At 40.9% G+C, this 20,593-nt stretch overlaps 1 protein-coding gene across 1 annotated transcript; it reads right to left on the bottom strand.

Annotated features, from left to right (window-relative positions):
- Nucleotides 1-331: 331 nt before the first annotated feature.
- On the bottom strand, nucleotides 332-18,871 carry LOC137273142 (DNA-directed RNA polymerase I subunit RPA12-like). Its single transcript, XM_067805613.1, has 5 exons — nucleotides 18,381-18,871; nucleotides 11,807-11,962; nucleotides 7,212-7,309; nucleotides 1,905-2,014; nucleotides 332-1,356 (listed from the first exon to the last, which is right to left on the bottom strand). Exons 2-5 carry the CDS (start codon nucleotides 11,943-11,945, stop codon nucleotides 1,332-1,334), a joined length of 372 nt encoding a protein of 123 aa, XP_067661714.1. The 5' UTR covers nucleotides 11,946-11,962; nucleotides 18,381-18,871; the 3' UTR covers nucleotides 332-1,331.
- Between the last annotated feature and the right edge of the window lie 1,722 nt (nucleotides 18,872-20,593).

Here is a 20,593-nt window from a genome sequence, read left to right as displayed (position 1 = left end):
CTGTATCCTTATAACAATAGTTTTAGATTGTGAGGGTATGTCTCAAAACAACAGGAGCACACTTTGTAATAGTTCTGAATTTCTTCCTAAATTAATTAGTGCAGCCTGATGAAGGTGCATTTTCATGATATGATGTGTAACATGCCCTTCATAACACTCAGATTAGATGTGTACATTCACTGGTTCATTCTACTGTTGTGGTAACAAATGCATGTTATATTCAATGTCATTTATACGTAATTTATTTTGTGTAAGTGCTATATTTATTACATTGAGGATAGATCTCTATACTGGGTGTTCACCAGGAAAAATAAAAACAATCAGACGACACTGAGTTGTATTATTTATACAATGTGAACAACATCTCAGAAGCTATCAGCCCTGATCAACAGTGTCTGTCAACAGACTGGGAGACATGTACAGAGATGAATTGAGTGAGTTAGGTTTCACAAGATTCCAGCAATATCATGGCTGGGAACAACAGAAATGGGCTTCACATGTTGTCCCCATGTGGGGAATCAAACATGGTGACAAGTGAACGCTGTAACTGCTAAGCTACCCCACTGCTCCTTACAGAGATAAAAGTTGGGTGGGATGTGGAGGTACTCTAGGCCTGGAAGCAGCTCTGGGTGTGGAGTGCATAATTATAGAATTACGGAAGGAATTATAATTCCTGATGACCAACCAGCTATTTTTTTTATTCACACATGAATCTGAATATGTCTAAGTTGTTACTTTTTTAATGTTATTTTGGGTCCATATATTGATTTACAAAAGGTCACCATTTCATCCACATCCACGACCACAACAACCCGTGATCCCATCCAAATTTTGATCTGCTATTGAGAGGGAATGTGTTGAAAAAGTATGTATCCTCCATGGATTTACAAGCACGCTGAGTCCATGCTAGAGGTAAAGAATGTTTTTCATAACAATTTTACAATGTCAATGAACTGGTTGATCTATATTCTTGGATTGTTGCTCTGGATGTTTTGATGTTCTTATCTTGTCATGATTTACCAAAAACTGAACAACATACATTCAGCAAGTTCTCTTGTATAAATGTTTGCTAAATGTCTCGAGTTCTATATGGGTTCCTCCATGTTGCAATATTGCAATATTGACCTTCCTGCCACATACCACGCAGAGAGTTCACACCTGCACAGGCATTGAAAAAAAGTGCCATATGATATCATTCACCTATTTTGACTTGACCTGAGGACACTTGTCTTGATCACCATGACAACTGCCATGATTACACACCTAGACAGTATCACTGTTGAATGTGTATACAGACGTGTGACGAGGCAGATCAGGCATAACCACCCTCATCAGGAATATTCTATTTCCTGGTTCCTGAAAAGAACAGATTTTCAGCCATAGAGATTTAAAAAGAGAAGAAAGATAAATTACTGTGATGACAATTTTCAACTGATCCAGGTGTCAGTGCCAGTTTACTGCAAATGAATCAGTTCAATTCCTCCTTGATATGGTGTTGATGGTGATATTAATAAATGAAAAAAATAAGACAGTTTGCATATTCTCATTTGCTTAGGCAGTTTTCCTTCTAACCCTGGGAACAGCTGATGTCGTTGGAGGGGAAATTAGTCACTTTCGACAGCTTATTGTTTTGCCTATCATACCATGGTATAATACTTCTTATGTGTTAAAAGTGTAACAAACGTATGTTTATGGGCAAGTGTGAACTTTCCCTTATCTCAAAGGCCTAAACAATAACCTAGTGTGTTGTGTTTACCACACAAAATGTAATTTTAGAAAAATTCCACACTACGTATGATCGGAGTAGGGTAGAAGCCCATTTATGTGACCCTACTACTGCTGGATGTCTGCAAGCAGAGTCAAACGTCACTCACTCATTCACTCACTGATGGCATCTGACTTACTTGCAGCTGGGACAGCCAAAAAAGACAGTTTGGCCTTCGTCAGCTGATCTCGTTTGTCGTGTCGTGAACGTCATGCCCTCATGACCACACTTTGAACATGTCCGATCCACCTGCATGACAATCAATTGTTATTCTACATACAACTTAGACCTGCATCAACTCATTGGGTAGTGAAAGTAAGCTCACTGTTATCAGAACCATCACACAAGGAGAGTGACTGGTCCGTTAAACGTTATTCAAGATGATAAATTTGAAAATTTTAACTATAAATTGTATATTTGTATGCTTATCTTATCTCACGTTATACATCTCTCTTGCTCACCTTGACCATGTGTGGAAATGTGCTGTCAGTGAAGTTCAAATCTTCCTGGCCTCTGACCACCCGACCTCTACCCCCGCCACAGACACCTGTCAATCATCTTGCTTGTGCAGCCATCTCAGCTGATTACATGACGACTTGTACTTGTCATTCTCATATTAGAGCTACCCATAATCTGTGAAGTGGGGCATGTTGGGTGGGCATCCATCGCGTGAGATAGTATAAGTATAAATATTGTATTATTATTGTATTATTGTATAATAAATATACAATTTATAGTTAAAATTTCCAAATGTTTAAGCTTATCCTATCTCACGTTATGCATTATCCCATAGTTGGCAGGAGGGCCGCAGATTACCCTCTGACATACTCCACACGCGAGGATGCATTCCACAAGGAGGCCACCACAAGCACCAACTTCCAATATGCTCCTCCATACTTGTGATGGGCTGCTTCAATATACCCTTTGGCTTACACGGCACAAAAAATCTAGGGAGTGGGAGCTCCCGAATTAATGTGGTTTTCAGTCGCAACTTTGCTAGAGCAAAAGGACGCAGTTTGGCAAGTAGGCCTCACCACCCCACAATTTATCAGGTGACCCCAGTGATCTGGCACATCCCTGCTTCGGTACTACCCCATACAGATACCCGCCCAGAGGGCCGTGAAAGAAGGAATAGCCCTGTAGCTCAACTATACACCTCATCAAATGTAACGCACCACCCACATTTTAAGAAACTTGTGGTACATAAAGATGACTGCGCAAAAGAAAATGGTATTCAAAGACCTTTGAATAGCATATTTATGATCTTTAGGTATCTTTCTCAGTTCTCATTAGCAAATCACCTGTAAAAAATGGTAATACATGAGTTTGAGGCAACATCTTTTAATGACAACAATATCAGCCAAAACAAGCCCCTGAAAAGTATTGCCACACACAGTTATTAAATGAACACAAGACATCAAATGTGCATAGAAATTCTGCTCCAAGACCAAAAGACCAAACTGATGGAGACCTTCCACATCAATGACCGATATATCCCGAAGGTAGTGAGCCGCAAACACAATATCCGACTTCCAGAAACATCCTTCCATTATGGCTTGAAGTGAACAATTCCTGTGGAGCACCATGGTGGAAGGAAGCGTCTGCGTCTCATGAGGCCTTATCGATGACGGTGGTGGAAGATTCGCAAAGCTATATGCCCATAGAATCTTGGACCTCAACCATAAGGCCAGAGTTGTACGAGACACTTCTGCAGTGGAATAAACAGTCTCTTACGCAGCCTGCGCCCGTCCTTAGAGGCAGCTAAATAGATCTTCAAAGTCCACACTGGGCACAAGGATAGATCTTCAGTGTCCTCTGGACCCAATATGGATGACAGCGGAAGAATACCGACAGTACGATCCGGCTGTCCTGGCAGTTGGTTCTTGGCAAGAACGTCCCACCGCGAACCAAGGAACACTCTACCATGTTGAGACCTCTCAAAGCGTACCTGAGAAACATCAAGAGCATGTAACTCGGAAATATGTGCAGCTGTAGCCAATGGTAAAAGAAAAAGGTCTTCAACATGAAATGCTCAAAATCCTTCTTATTCAGGGGATCATACTCACTCGATGTGAGATGAGCAAGTACAATGGAAAGATCCGAAGCCAGAGGTCGGAATTTCTGTAACTGGTCAGCCAGTTTATATGATCTCAAGAGAGACTGGAGCTCTGGGACAGTATACATCTTCACACCCGACACTGACACAAAGACTGCATTAAGCGCGGCTAAGTAAGTTGAAAGTGTAGAACCCTTCAGCTTCCTAGAGGATTGAAGGTACTGAAGGTACTCTGGCAACCACCTGAGGCGATGCCGTAGTGGGAGACATCATGCCTTTCATTCTGCAGTATGATTCAAATTTCTTCCACTTGTCATCGTAGATAGATCTCGTGGAAGTACCATGTGCTGTTGTGATAGCAGTCGCAACACGCGAAGGATAACCCTTGCCAGTTAACGACTGATGTAAATGCACCAAACTTGCAGATGAAGCGTCAGTGGAGACTAATGTAGTTGATCGGCGTGCGGATGAACCAGAAGGTCGAATCGTTCGGGAAGTGGAACTGGATCTGGTTTGGCTAGCTCTTTAAGATCTATGAACCAACTCCTCACAAGCCAGAAGGACGCGACCAAAGGCAGTGTCATCTGCCGAGACGTATGCAGCTTGAGAAACGCACATGGAAGAAGGGCCATTGGTGGAAACGCGAATGCAATGAGACCGTCCCGCGGAATTGCGAGAGTGTCTTGTTTCTAAGCCAACGGGTCCTGGATCAGAGACACGAACAGGTGCAGCTGACGGTTGAATCAAGTGGCGAATAGGTCTACTGTCGGCTTTGTCAATGGAAGACAAACAGTCCTGAACATCTCTGGATGCAACTTCCACTCAGTTGGGGATGGACGCTTCGAATGTGACACAGAGTCTGCGAAGACATTCTTGACCCCTGTAGAAGAAGTGTCAGGTGCTTGCTGCCATATCGCCACAGCTACGCACACCACAAATGCATCAAAATCCATGGATTGGGATGTTACCATCTCCAGTACCAGCGCCCAGGAGACCGGCAAAGTAGGTCTTAATAAAGGCGTCGATGTAAACTGCGGAGTGCTATGCAACGAAACAGTCACAGCTGAGTAACCCGTAGAGCAAGTTACTAACGGTGCAATGACAGCTGCATTCAATACATGTGGAGTAGCCATTGACACAAGAAGAACACTCCTAAACACTGCACTGCCGACTGTATGTGTACTAAGTGCTGCACTCAAACCAACATGGGAAACTACCACTCTGTGATCAAACACCGAACCTAAGTCACCCTGATTAAAGGCGGCATCGAACCCATACTACTGTTGAGAACGAATACAGAACACAGCGCCGCACTGGAGCGATATGGTTGAGGAAGAACTGAACCAAGACTGCCCTATTGTAGTGGAAGCGCCGCTATAGAGTGAATCGCCGAATTGACCATCAGTTGTGGAGTGAATGCCGCATCCAAACAAAGCTGTTGTTGAGAGCACATCACTTCAGAGTGAATCGAAGCGTTCATGTGAGGTGGATGGGAAAACGCCAAATCGATTCCATCCCTACCACTAAAGGGAATCGCCGAATCGAGTTGCAACCACATCGTGGCCTTGAGTGGTAGACCAAATCGCACTAGAAAGTTAGCGAGTCAGTGGATCAGTCGGATGAATCAGTGAATAGTGCGATATCGTCACAATAGACACCGGACGCAATGAAGGTTGTGGTTGTGATAAGCCCACCATACGTGGTGGTGATGACGATTTGCCCACAAGGCCTCTGAATTACTAGGACAAAACAATCGTCTCAAAATCTCACTCAGGTATGAGTCCCAGGCCTCATTCAAAAAAGCTTCATCTGATGATTTCGAAGATGACCGTCTAGCAATTAATTTGTGTCGTTCTTTCCTCGGCTTTTTAGGAGCAGATTGCCCATCTTCTGCTCGCCAGTGATCTCTATCAGACGACCGTCTATTAGCTACCTGTTGATACAGAGAAAACTCCTTGTCGTCTAACCCTTCGCAATACATACATCTGTTAGACTTTTCACTAATGTCTATGCAATCCACACATAAGTTGTGATGGTCTGCTGCGAAGAAGTTTCTATTACATTGACCACAATGTTTATGCTTCTTAGATACCTTCTCTTTAGAGCAACCCATGTTTATTCACAATTCCAACTTATATCTTCACAGAGACAACATGCGTCCACACTGTGGTGCGACAAGAAAGAGAATGATAAGTACAGGTCATCACCTGATCAGCTGCGACGGCTTCACGAGCAAGATGATTGATAAGTGTCTATGGCGGGGGCAGATGTCGGGTGGTCAGAGGCCAGGAAGATTTGATTCAACTTAGCTGACAGCACGTTTTCACACATGGTCGAAGCGAGGAAGTTCAAAAATGTTTAATTTTCGGCATGGAAAGCCTGAAGCCCAGTACACTGATACTCATGTGACAATTGCTAAATACAAGTCATTGTATCCCAACTGCATAAATCATGGCTCATACTGTTGATCACTGGACTATCTGGTCCAGACTTGATAAAATACAGACCGCCATATAGGTGGAATATTGCTGAGTGAGGCGTTAAAGAACAACCAGCTAACCAATGTTTAATACACGTATTCCTAGGCCCTTTGTGACTGAGAAAATTGTTACAGCACACTTGAACATCACGACAAACCCGACAATTTCTACCCAGGACAATTACCACCTAGGACAATACCCAACCAGGACTATTCCCTAATCAAACAATTCCCCCCTAGGACAATTCCCACCCAGTTATTTTCACTATTATTATGAGGACAGCTCCCACCAAGGCTTTGAAATATTGAAATACTGACATTGGTGTAATACTGAAAATGATTAAATATTGACTTTAATGAATAATAAAAAATTGACTTTGATGACTTTTTTACTTTGATGTAATATGGACTTTGATAAAATATCAACTTGATGAAATTCGAACTTAAGTGCAAACATAAAACCTATTCACTAATATGACATTGATGAATTTGTGTTGTTAGCAAATGCTAGGCAGATCAAATGTTTATAAATACAATTTAATTGAGTTTGGGAGCTACTGTCTTGAATATACATATCTTGAGATGAAGGTTTTGGTAAGCATGAGTGCTCCTGAAACAGTCATTGCAGCCTGTTGAACAACATGTCACTCCTCCATCTGAAGGTTCCTGGATGTGCTCAGACTAGAACAGGCCCTTAATAGTGCATAAATGAAGAAATGTTGAAACTGAACTATGTTATTTTTATTTTGGGGTGGGAATTGTTCGGGTGGGAATTGTCCTAAGCCCTAGGAAAAACACACAGACAGGCAACAAACAGATGACAGACACTCTGCCTGAATTCAACCCTTCCTTAAGTCGTAAAGATAATGTCTGTCATGCATCAGAGCCCATCACCATGACTACATACATACCAGTGGTCCGGCTGCATCATCAGACGTCAAGGAAGACAGTGCTTTCCCTATTGGCTTGTTGACGGTCAGTGAGGAGTGGATCTCTATGCCATCAAAAGCTGCAGGACAGAAATGGCAGACAAGTCAAGAAATATGTTAGGTGACGGTTGAAGTCTGCTAGCACTGGGGTGTGTGGTTACTGATGTGTGGGGTCCACATGTTTTACACATCAAGATGAAAAAGCAGGATTTGGGTGATCCTGGCACAGTCAGGTTTGTAAGGTTCATCATCAGCTCAGGGCCTCCAAACGCAGCGCAGACAGCAAATGGGACTTCTCCCAGAAATGCTGCCTTGTCAAAAACTGGAAGAACATTCCAGAGAATTTGTAGACTCCCCAACACTGCAGACTTTTGCATTACCAAGAGTGGAGAAAGCGGGCACTTTCCTGATCTGCATCAAGAGATCAGGAGGTACCAAACCTAGAACACCAAGAACAATGGGGAGTTTGACAACAGTGTACTTCAGAGTAAAGGGTTGGGATGCAAGCCAGACATTTTAAAGGCAAGGTCTGCATATTTACCATGCTTTTCCTGAATCTTGCCACTAATGTTGTTGTCAAAAGGGACAGAAAATTCAACGATATATGTATAACTTCATTGACCTTGTCAAGAAGGACAAGATCAGGTTTGTTAGTTGGAATTCTTCTGAGGTTGCATACGAGCCAAAGACATTTAAAAGCATAATTTTTCCAAGACATGTTCAGGGTTGTAACATGGATGGACCTCGGAGTCTAAGCCACAAGCATGACGAAGATGATAACAGATGCAGTGAGTCATGCCATCGTGTCTTTTGAGATATGCTGTTTGTGCCAAAGAAGGGAATCCACTCACAAGATGTTGGACACTCTCTGAAATTTCATTATCAAGTTGACATTTCGAATTGATATTTTGTTTAAAATTTCCATTTTGGCAAGTGCGAGTGGGAAGTGAGTTGTAAAAGACAAGACTCAGTTTCACACCTAAGACCAGCCAACTTCATCCAGGATAGTTGGTTGGATTGCAATTCTGTTCCCCACACAGCATTTACACACAATATACACACAACGCAGTGACTTCTCAGACAGATTCTCCACAAATAACTCTGGGCAGACTTGGTGAATGACTTCACCTGGTTTATTCCCAAAAGTACATCGCCATCAACAAAATCAATCTCAAATTTCAGAATCTGTTCAACAACCTTGGCACGCTTAAAATAGGTGAAGAATTACATGCATTCACAATGATTCTTGACATTCATCATAAGATTAATAAATACATGAGAAACTGCACAATAAAAATATTAACATGAAGGGCCTCCACATTTACAAGCGATTAAGACAGGAACAAGGGTGACTGGCTCTGTTATCAGACATGATCTTTCTGGTCAAGTGATCAAGACTCTGGATATCTTATTTAGTCCAATCAACTACTCTGAAGGAACAGGAAAGGACTCACACAGCAAATGTACCGGTGGCTTTGACCTTGTTTCGAGCAATTTGCCTCGAGCTCTAGATTTTTCTTTAATGGTCACATGCAACGTAAAACACAACTTTGTAGATTCTGGTACCTTACGGTATGCACTTACTGAAACAAGTCATAAAAAATGTCAATTTAACCTATAAATTTGAAAAAAAAACATGATGAAAAAAAAGCCTGAGAAATCGGAGTTCACACGTTTCACTAAATTTCTCCCAGTGCTGGGGGGAAAACTGGTTTCAACAGTTGTGCTGTGCTGTGCTGCGTCCACCATGCATGCGCAGTGAATGGGTTCAGAGAGCTTGAAACAGTGTGCATGCCCAGAGTCTGAGGTCGTAAGCAGTAGTCTAATCTTGGTTGTGTACACAAACAAGTAAATAATCTACTCGTTACGTAAAAAAATGATTACGTTACGTTGATTGTGGTAAACAGTCTCTGTCTCAGGGAAAGCTCAGTGTCTGGTTTATTCACACCTATATGTCTGCCTGCCTGTCTGCTAAAGACAACATGCAGTACACAGCTTCAATCATTGACCACGTGCAATTTGAACTTAACACCTATCAGACTATACGACATAAAGAAAATAAATTGATTTATGACTCGTGCACCAGAGTCCCGTCTCTGACACATTATGTAATTAGGTAGGCGTGATACACATGGCATGTTTTTATGTCTGTGGGTTGCAAACATTCATTTTTTCGGATGAGTGGATCTGACGGAGACTGGTGCAAACTCTTGTCAGTTTCAAGTCCTGCTTTGTACTTGGACGAATGACAGATTCCAGCCACGCAGTAGTTTACCATCTCTACTGAGATGATTTTTGATTGGATCGAGCGCAAATTCAGAGAACATGTATTTTCAAAATCTAACATCTCTATATACATTCTTCCTGGATAACAACTTCTTTTAGTGTATATGATTTTTTGTTTGACAACAGTATATGAATCCATACTGAAACGATGCATCAAGTACACAAAAAGAAGTTGTTATCCATAAAGAATCTTACTTTCTTGTGACTCGCCATATTTCTAAAATGCCCATCAAACAGATCATCTTTCTGTACACACAATAAACCCTCAGCATATCAGCAAATGAAACAGCCAATCGGAAGCCGTTGTTACACTTGAGTGTATATCCACTCCCTACGACTGGGTTCGGTCTCCCGAGGGCTTCGTTTCGGGGGAAGTAAGCCGAAGTACAAAATATTGCACTTTTGAATCGCGATTGCACGCTTATAATTTTGCAATTTGAACTTAACACCTATCAGACTATACGACATAAAGAAAATAAATTGATTTATGACTCGTGCACCAGAGTCCTGTCTCTGACACATTATGTAATTAGGTAGGCGTGATACACATGGCATGTTTTTATGTCTGTGGGTTGCAAACATTCATTTTTTCGGATGAGTGGATCTGACGGAGACTGGTGCAAACTCTTGTCAGTTTCAAGTCCTGCTTTGTACTTGGACGAATGACAGATTCCAGCCACGCAGTAGTTTACCATCTCTACTGAGATGATTTTTGATTGGATCGAGCGCAAATTCAGAGAACATGTATTTTCAAAATCTAACATCTCTATATACATTCTTCCTGGATAACAACTTCTTTTAGTGTTTATGATTTTTTGTTTGACAACAGTATATGAATCCATACTGAAACGATGCATCAAGTACACAAAAAGAAGTTGTTATCCATAAAGAATCTTACTTTCTTGTGACTCGCCATATTTCTAAAATGCCCATCAAACAGATCATTTTTCTGTACACACAATGAACCCTCAGCATATCAGCAAATGAAACAGCCAATCGGAAGCCGTTGTTACACTTGAGTGTATATCCACTCCCTACGACTGGGTTCGGTCTCCCGAGGGCTTCGTTTCGGGGGAAGTAAGCCGAAGTACAAAATATTGCACTTTTGAATCGCGATTGCACGCTTATAATTTTGCAATTTGAACTTAACACCTATCAGACTATACGACATAAAGAAAATAAATTGATTTATGACTCGTGCACCAGAGTCCTGTCTCTGACACATTATGTAATTAGGTAGGCGTGATACACATGGCATGTTTTTATGTCTGTGGGTTGCAAACATTCATTTTTTCGGATGAGTGGATCTGACGGAGACTGGTGCAAACTCTTGTCAGTTTCAAGTCCTGCTTTGTACTTGGACGAATGACAGATTCCAGCCACGCAGTAGTTTACCATCTCTACTGAGATGATTTTTGATTGGATCGAGCGCAAATTCAGAGAACATGTATTTTCAAAACCTAACATCTCTATATACATTCTTCCTGGATAACAACTTCTTTTAGTGTTTATGATTTTTTGTTTGACAACAGTATATGAATCCATACTGAAACGATGCATCAAGTACACAAAAAGAAGTTGTTATCCATAAAGAATCTTACTTTCTTGTGACTCGCCATATTTCTAAAATGCCCATCAAACAGATCATCTTTCTGTACACACAATGAACCCTCAGCATATCAGCAAATGAAACAGCCAATCGGAAGCCGTTGTTACACTTGAGTGCATATCCACTCCCTACGACTGGGTTCGGTCTCCCGAGGGCTTCGTTTCGGGGGAAGTAAGCCGAAGTACAAAATATTGCACTTTTGAATCGCGATTGCACGCTTATAATTTTGCTTATTTGCTTTTTGAAAGCAGCAATGTATATTATATGTCATGAATAAGTGATAAAAGTGTTTTAATTATGTTTGATTTTTTGGTTGCATGTGACCTTTAAGCAAGTTTTATATTTGGCCCAAAGACTGTCTTCAATTTAGGCAATCTCTAGCTTGTCTCCCACTTGCTTACAAACATGGGTGTAGGGTTGATCTTACACAAGATGCTCAATAACCCATATTATTGCTATTGTTACTATTATCAATAAAACATTTAAACAAAAATTATTATTGCTGTCTGTATCTATTTTCTGGAAATTCTTTTCAGTTCCTATTCGTGGTAAATCAGAAGCATTATGAACTGGTTAAGAAGTATCTCAAATATGTCTTGCCAAGGTGAACTACTATACTGTTTTGAGCATGCATCAGGTAAGACAAAAAAGCACAGAATACAAGGTTTAGTTATACACTTACCAGAAATTGGTATTTGAAATTTGCATCTGACACAGGCAACATTGTGGTATCTCTTGTTGGGATTAGGAAGGACTGTGCCACAATCTGGACAAAACTGAAGGTCTGTCTCAAAACACCTTGTCCTATGACCATCTGTCATACTGATACAGACTTGGTCTACAAACAGTAAAACACACAGATTGAATCAAGAAACAATTGATCATGAATGAAAAATGCACATGAAAAAGGCAGCACAGTATTACTCACATCTGTCCAAAATACGCTGGAGGAATGTCGGGCCCTGCACTGTTGTCAGGTCATTAAGTGTGCTTTCTTTGAGAGGCATTTAGAAGTTGGTGCAAAAGGAAGGATAACAATATAAGGATGAACAGTTTCTTCATTACAGCACAGGCAAACTGTAGCGCAAATGTGGTTGCGCAGTGTAGAGAAAATGACCAGTCTTCATATATGCGAGCAAAGAGAGCAAAGGTTGGCAACACACTTCCCTCGCTTCGGTTCAAAAAGTATTTTTCGTGTCAAAATAAAATGTCGCCACCATCAAAAGTACACTCCCATTTCCTCACTAGGTGGTGCTCTCCGATTTCCAATCCCATATTTAATAATTACTCACGTGAAATATGTTTTATTCAACATTCTAAGCGCCACTCGTGGTATCCAGCTCGTTCTTCGCCTCCATTACCCCTGCCAGATTCTGGCTCAACGGAGTGAAGGAACAAGAATAAGCAGAAATTATAAAGATATACCATATTGCCTAATTTCATCATGATTCTGTTGGAATGTATTTGTCTTAAGTGTTGGCGTTGTTGCTAGATCTTTTGTAACATTTATTCTACAATAAACACACTTCTGGCATAGTGGGCATATGAAGCATGGGAGGTAACTCTTTATGTATTCTATACGGAATAATAACTTGTTCCTTCACTGCTTTGAACCGGAAGCTGGCAGGGGTAATGGAGGCGAAGAATGGTCTGATGTACCACGAGTGGCCCTTAAAATGTTGAATAAAACATATTTCATGTGGGTATTTGTTAAATATGGTGTTGGAAATCTGAGATCACAACCTAGTCAGGAATTCAGAGTGTACCTTGCGATATTTTATTTTGACATGAAACATACTTTTTGAACCGAAGCGAGGTTAGTGTAATGTATGTTATCGACTAGTACGCGATCTCGCCAGTTACCTTACAGTGCTATGTTATCGACTGCAGACGACACACAATAAACGTAATGACAACGTCTGCCGAGTTGTCCAGTATGTGACATGGTGTCAGAAGTCGGCAATTACAACTTTCAAACTAACAATTTGAAGTTTGACGACCCAGACAAAGGAGTCTAGATCTCTAAAGAACAAAACGGCAAGTTGTTTATGAACTGTTATGCTCCGAAATCATAAATAGAAGCAAAAGTTCGCTCGACCGCATGTTCACGAAATTACCAGCCTGTGCTACATTGAGTACGTAGAAGTGATTCCAGTGAAAATCTTCGAAGCTTACTTGTCAATGAACTGTAAACATGGCAACTAGTGACAGCAATAGGCCTCAGATGAACTGGGAAGCTGTTGATTTAGAGCGTGAATGGAAAAGTTTCAAACAACATTGTCAATTTACGTTCAACGGGCCTCTGTCAGGTAAAACTGAATTACAGAAAGTGAACTATTTAATGACTTATATCGGTGCCAAGGGAAGAGAAGTGTATGAAACATTTACATGGACCGCTGCTGAAGGTGATAATCCTGCAGAAAACGAAACTTTGAATGGTGTTTTTGGAAAGTATGACCAATATGTAGCACCTAAGAAGAATCAGATTAGGTCAACAGTGATATTCAACAGGCGCAAACAAGAACAGAATGAAAGGTTCGACAATTTTGTGACTGATTTGAAGCTTCTAGTTAAAGATTGTGGCTATACTGATTCAAATAGAATGCTTCGAGATGCCATTGTTCTTAGAGCTTATCATGATTCAGTTAGAGAGAAGTGTCTGGATAAAGGTGACGATCTCACTCTTGATGCTGCTATTCAGATAGGTCAGAATTATGAAGCATCACGACAAAGTATGGCAACCATTGGTGATGAAGACCCCAAGGTAAATAGAGTGTACATGAAGAAACAACCCAAAGCGGGTAGGAAACATGTAACAAGTCAGCCATATGCTCCTAAACATGACAGACATGGGACACAGAAACCCAAAACACGTGAAAGACATTCTAAATCGGACATTTGTAGCAGATGTGGGTATCAAGCTACTCACAAGAAATGTCCTGCTAAAAGTTCCAAATGTTCTAAGTGTAAGTTATGTGGTCACTTTGCTAAAATGTGCAAAACTAGACTTGATGAGGTAGACAATGTAGCATGTAGCAGTGAAGCCAGAAAATCATGTTCAAAAGTTGAAGAAAATGATGAATGTGACTATTCTTCAGATGAATACTCACACTTAGTGCATGCTGTTGAGTCCAATGATAAGAAATGGTGGATAGATGTCAGTGTTTGTGGTAGAAACCTGGGTGTGCAGATTGACACAGGGGCAGATAAATCACTCATGCCATATCAAACTTATGTTGAAATGGGCCTAAAACTTCCACTAGTGAAGACTGACAAATGCTTCAAAAGCTACACACTTCATTCACTTGAAGTTGAAGGTAAGGTTACCTTGCCTGTTGTGTACAAGGACAAAACAGTGAATGTTCCATTTTATGTCATTCACCTGGATCAGGAACCACTATTGTCAGGAGATGTCTGTGAAGAGCTAGCTTTGATTCAGAGAACCTATGTTGTCACTCAAGAGATTGACAAATATCCTGAGTTGAAGTCTACCACAGGAACTCTTCCAGGAACCTATCACCTGAAGATTGATCCTACTGTACCCCCTGTAGTACATGGACCGAGACGGCAACCAAAGGCCTTAGTGGAAAAAATCACGTCCAAGCTACATGAAATGGAAGCGAATGGACAAATAGCCAGAGTAACAGAGCCAACTGATTGGGTGAGCTCTATGGTCACGGTGGTCAAGGGTGACAAAGTGAGGATATGCCTTGACCCTAAGGACTTGAATGTGGCAATACGCAGAGAACACTATCCAATACCCACAGTAGAGGAAGTAGTGTCATCGTTTCCTGAAGCCAGGATATTCTCTGTTCTTGATGCAAAGTCAGGATTTCTCCAGATTTGTCTCGACTATGAATCCAGTCTCATAACCACATTCAACAGCCCTATCGGACGATTTAGATGGCTCAGATTGCCATTCAGAATCAAATCAGCACCTGAAATATTTCAGCGTATTATGGATACTATGCTGGACGGAATTGTAGGTGCAAGAGCTATCATGGATGACATTTTGATCGGTGGAAAGACTGAGGCAGATCATGATCGGATCATGAAAGAAGTCACCAAGAGGGCAGCTGACTTCAATCTGAAGATGAACTTTGAAAAGTGCCAAGTAAAACAGACCAGAGTGAAATATGCTGGTCATATTGTTACACAAGATGGCTTGGAGGCTGATCCAAGTAAAGTGAGGGCTCTAAAAGAGATGCCTGTTCCAGAGTCAAAAGGTGACATGAGACGTTTCCTTGGAATGACTCAGTACCTGGGAAAGTTCCTGCCTAGTCTCAGCTATGAAGATGCACCACTACGTGAGGTCATCAAGAAAGAAGTTGACTTCTTTTGGGAAAAGCCACAACAGAAATCCTTTGTAAAACTGAAAGAACTGTGTAGTTCAGCTCCAGTGTTAGCTAGATTTGACCACAAGAAACCAGTTGTGATCCAGTGTGATGCCAGTAGCTATGCGGTGGGAACAGTACTCCTGCAAGATGGGCATCCTGTAGCTTTCTCCTCAAGGGCACTCACTGACACAGAAAAACGCTATGCCCAAATTGAAAAGGAGATGCTTGCAATCGTTCACAGCTGCAGAAAATTCCATTATTACATCTTTGGCCGCCCAGTATCTGTAGAGACTGATCACAAGCCGCTACAGACGATTTTCAGTAAGCCACTACTTGCTGCGCCAATGAGACTACAGTCCATGTTGCTGAAGCTGCAGCCTTATGATCTGAATGTAATGTACAGACCTGGAAACGAAATTCCTATTGGTGACGCTTTGAGCCACGCAAATTTACCAGACCAGGAAGTTGACATCCAGCCAATATTAGTCAATATGGTTGACTACATTGCTGTTGCGCCGACAAGGTACCAACAGTTTCAGAAGCGTACAGCTGATGAGTTGAACGAACTTCACTCAATCATTCAGAAAGGTTGGCCAGACACTAGGTATGAAGTACCTCATTGCCTAAGAGAGTACTGGAACCAGAGAGATGAACTCTCCATATCGGATGGAATTGTATACAAAGGTATGCGTATTGTTGTTCCTCCCAGCATGAGAGCTGATATGATGAAGCAAATCCATGCTTCCCACCTTGGCATCAGCAAATGCAAACAACGAGCTCGAGAAGCTTTGTTTTGGCCTGGAATGACTGCCCAAATAGAGAGTCTAGTCAAAGACTGTGTGAAGTGTAATGAGTTCCAGAACAAACAGAAGTCAGAGACATTGATGCCAAGTAAAACTCCTGCCTATCCATGGTGTGAAATCGCAAGTGACATCTTTGACTTTGAAGGCAAACCGTACCTTCTTACAGTAGATTATTTCTCATGATTCATTGAAGTTGACAGACTTGCAGATATGAACTGCAGAACTACCACAGAAACTCTCAAAAGTCAGATCTGCAGACATGGAATTCCTGAGAAGCTGAGGTCTGATAATGGTCCTCAATTCTCCTCCAGAGAATTTGCTCAGTTTTGTGAAGATTATAATATTCAACACGTGACGTCTTCACCCAATTACCCCCAGTCTAATGGTGAAGTTGAACGAGCGATCCAGACAGTGAAGAGACTTTGGAAGAAATCAAGTGATAAGCAACTTGTTCTCCTAGACTATCGCTCGACACCACTGAAGTCATGTGGACTCTCACCTGCTCAACTGTCTATGGGAAGACGACCCAGGAACAAGATACCTGTGTCCAGAGAACTGCTGCTGCCAAAAGCCTATGACAGGAAGGATGTCACTCTTTGTCTGAACGGGGCGAAGGAGAGACAAAAGTGGTATCACAATCAGAAGGCAAGTTTTGATCTCAAAGCTCTCTCTCCAGGTGATCCCGTTAGAATGGCTCCTCTACCGGGTACCAACAAGTGGCTTCCAGCTAAAGTTGTTGCTCATCATGCCTCTCCACGATCTTATGTCGTAGAGCACAACAACCGGAAGTACAGAAGAAACAGGAGTCATCTAAGACCCTCAACTGAGACAGCTCACACACAGGGCACCAAGCTCTGAAGACCACCCACTCATGAGCTCCTACCTCCACCCAGTGCTCGGAGAAACTTGAATGTACATGTGTCTCCTGCAAAGAATCCTGTGACAACACAGACGCGTCAGACTGATGTGTCAGATCAGACATATGTTAAAACCCCACTCAAATCCCCAGAGACTGTGCCAGTAGTAGTCACTAGGAGTGGTAGAGTCTTTGATTGACTGACTCATTGTTGTAACTTCTTGTTAAAGTGACATTTGCAGTTGAGAAACTGATTTTTTAATTTGTGTATTCCATAGGTACCAAAGGAAAGTGACTCTTAATTTATTACGTTGGTAATATAACGTCTCAGGAAAGACTCTAAAAGCCTAAGTTTATTTTGAGTATTCCAGTCAGAGTTTAATGATGTTTTAGACATTTGCATGCAAGTTATGCTGTTACGTTATGTTGTCTACACGCTTTATCAGCTCCAAACAAAGAGGGATGTAATGTATGTTATCGACTAGTACGCGATCTCGCCAGTTACCTTACAGTGCTATGTTATCGACTGCAGACGACACAGTCAATAAACGTAATGACAACGTCTGCCGAGTTGTCCAGTATGTGACAGGAAGTGTGTTGCCAACCTTTGCTCGCATATATGAAGACTGATCATATTCTCTACGCTGCGCAACCCCACTTGCACTACAGTTTGCATGTAATTACAGTGACAGCAACATTTAGGTGTTGGTTCTAAAACTACATAACACTTATAGAACCTACACCAAAACAAAACTTAAGTCCAATGTTGTTGGACGTTTTCATTCTGTGTTTGCTGAATATAACCTCATTTCATGCCACGTGGCAATTTTGTGAGAGCATAATACATTCTATATATAAATCATCACATCAATGTGTACATCTGGGAACAAACAATAAACCAGTTGTTTAAGCTCAAATGTTGCAATGAAAAGAAACAAGAAAAACAAGTGCATTGTTAAAGGTATATGAAAAAAGTCTCAGAGCTCCTTTTCATAACATATATTTGTCTATCATGAACGATTTTGTTCTGTAGAATATGTTCACTTTAGAGTCTAGCTGTTAGTCTAAAGGTGTGCAGTATCTCAGCTGCGTCTATCGAATGCCTCAGCTAAATAAATGTTCAGCCACGAACGACACATCTTGAAGAAATATAATAATAGGTGGTCTCCTTGTGATTTTGGAATTACCGTCAACTGTCATTAATTTTGACAGAGTTTCTGTCAGTACAGACATTGAACAAAATGAAGTAAACAGACCTACCTCAGATCTTTCCCTCACCGGAACATGTGGTTCTTTCTTATAACCTTCACCTTCACAAACACAACTTGTGCCTTGAACGACACAGGTAATTATTCATTTTTAGATTATGCGTTGAACTAGATATTTATAGTATGGCATAAATGAAATAATCACATGGGTCTGGGATTAAATCCATTTTGCTAGTGAACGAGAAGGCAAGTACGAAAATAAGCAATCAAAACCGCTTCACTTCTACACCGGAAGTTTAGAAATTTCATCGCCGCCAAGGAAATTTTAGCTACCTGGCTTTAAGACAAGGTAATGTATGATTCTGACACTTTTCTTTTGGATTGAAACGCTATTTTATCATTATTCAGTCACTCTGTGCAGTGATAGGTGTGTACCTACGCTTGAAATAGCGACCATCTTGTAAATGTTTTCTTTCCCAAGTGTCGTCCCTTCTGTCTACTAAAAAACACATGCCTGCTTTTATCAATATGAACAGCAGATGTGAAACTGATAGTGACCAGTGATCCTAGAGAATCAGTCAATTCCTACCCAATAATGAACCATGCTGTGACATAGTGATCCACAGCAGACCGAGAAACATGAATTTCAATCTATTGCTACACTGATCTACTGCATAGATCTATGATCCAGCGGTCGCATGAATACACACTACACGCACCAACTGATTACCAGTCGTTTGGAGTTCCGCCCGTACCTAGAAGCCAAAATTACAAACTGACATGCATACTTCGCCCTATATATACACACAATAAACTAGAATAGCTGTGAAATCAGTGAACTGAATTCAGTGTTGGAATATTACACCAGGGAAGGTGGGAATAGCAAAAGGGGGGTCCACACGGAATTCTTTCACTAAATAAGCTCAACATTGTGCAGCTTATAGTAGCCTATGCTCAGTGATTTTCTAAACATGATATTATCTTTACAAAAATGCCATTATCTCATAGACCTTTAAGATGACACTCAAGTGAGGTACAAATCCATAAATCATTTATTAACATCATCAATGAAACCCCATCATTAAAACTACTTATTTCGCCATTTAATTACCTTTTTGACAACAGTGCACGATTTTCTCCTGCGAAACAAAATTTGAACCAATCAGAAGGGCGTGTCTCCGTGATGTAATAATATATAAGGTATACCTATTTGGATTGCTGTTGTATTCATCTACATTTCCGAGGGTAGATTATCTTGTTTATAATTTTGTCTAAACCTGCAATCGCAACAGTCGTTTTGAAAAATGAAAGCTCTATGTTTTCACACTCTACTGCCATTTAATCTTGTCACCTGCTTTGGTTACTTTCTGATATACAACTTGTTTTCATAGATGATTCTGTCAAGATCGCTTGTTGTGCTAATGGTTATGAGTCGTCCTTGTAGTTTTGTTACAAATGGTGTCATGCAAAATCTTTTGGTCATGATTCAGAAACATATTTAACTACGAGTAGGAAGTAATATTGATCTTTTAACTTGATGAAAGCAAACCATAATGTAATTGATTCTCAAAAAGACTTTAGACCTTGATGTCACGGCGATGCCGTGTCACAAACATCCGCCAGTCTTAGTATAAATGCTATGTAGGATTGTTTTCACTGAGTTACAAAATCTAAACTATATGTACTTTGTACATGTAGTAAAATTTATCTTTGATTGATTGAGAGTAGGATTTTTTCATGACACTGCTTATAACTTTTTCACTTTTGGCAGAGAGCTGGGTGTCAATATTATTGTCACTTAGACCACAACCTGGCTTCTGAGGAAGAAATCGTTATGTTACAAGTTGTGTCATGCAAAATCCTTTTACCTGTGAAGGTCCCGGGGTAGAATAGGCCTTCAGCAACCCATGCTTGCCATAAAAGGTGACTGTGCTTGTCATAAGAGGCAACTAATGGGATTGGGTGGTCAGGCTTGCTGACTTGGTTGACACATGTCATCGGTTCCCAGTTGCGCAGATTGATGCTCATGTTGTTGATCACTGGATTGTCTGGTCCAGACTCAATTATTTACAGACCGCTGCCATATAGCTTGAATATTGCTGAGTGAAGCATAAAGCTAAACTCACTCACTCACTCAAAATCTTTTTGGTCATCAATCATTTATTACTACCTGTAAGTGGTTTTCATTTTTTTAACTTAATGAAAACTAATCTAAATAGCATCTTCTATCTTGGAAGCAGGGTAAGTGTCAAACAATCCAATTTA

This window comes from Haliotis asinina, chromosome 2 (assembly GCF_037392515.1).
Source record: "Haliotis asinina isolate JCU_RB_2024 chromosome 2, JCU_Hal_asi_v2, whole genome shotgun sequence".
In the NCBI taxonomy this organism is placed as follows: Eukaryota; Metazoa; Mollusca; class Gastropoda; order Lepetellida; family Haliotidae; genus Haliotis; species Haliotis asinina.
Note: the sequence above shows the minus strand (reverse complement) of the source record. Positions and strands in the feature narration are given on the sequence as shown.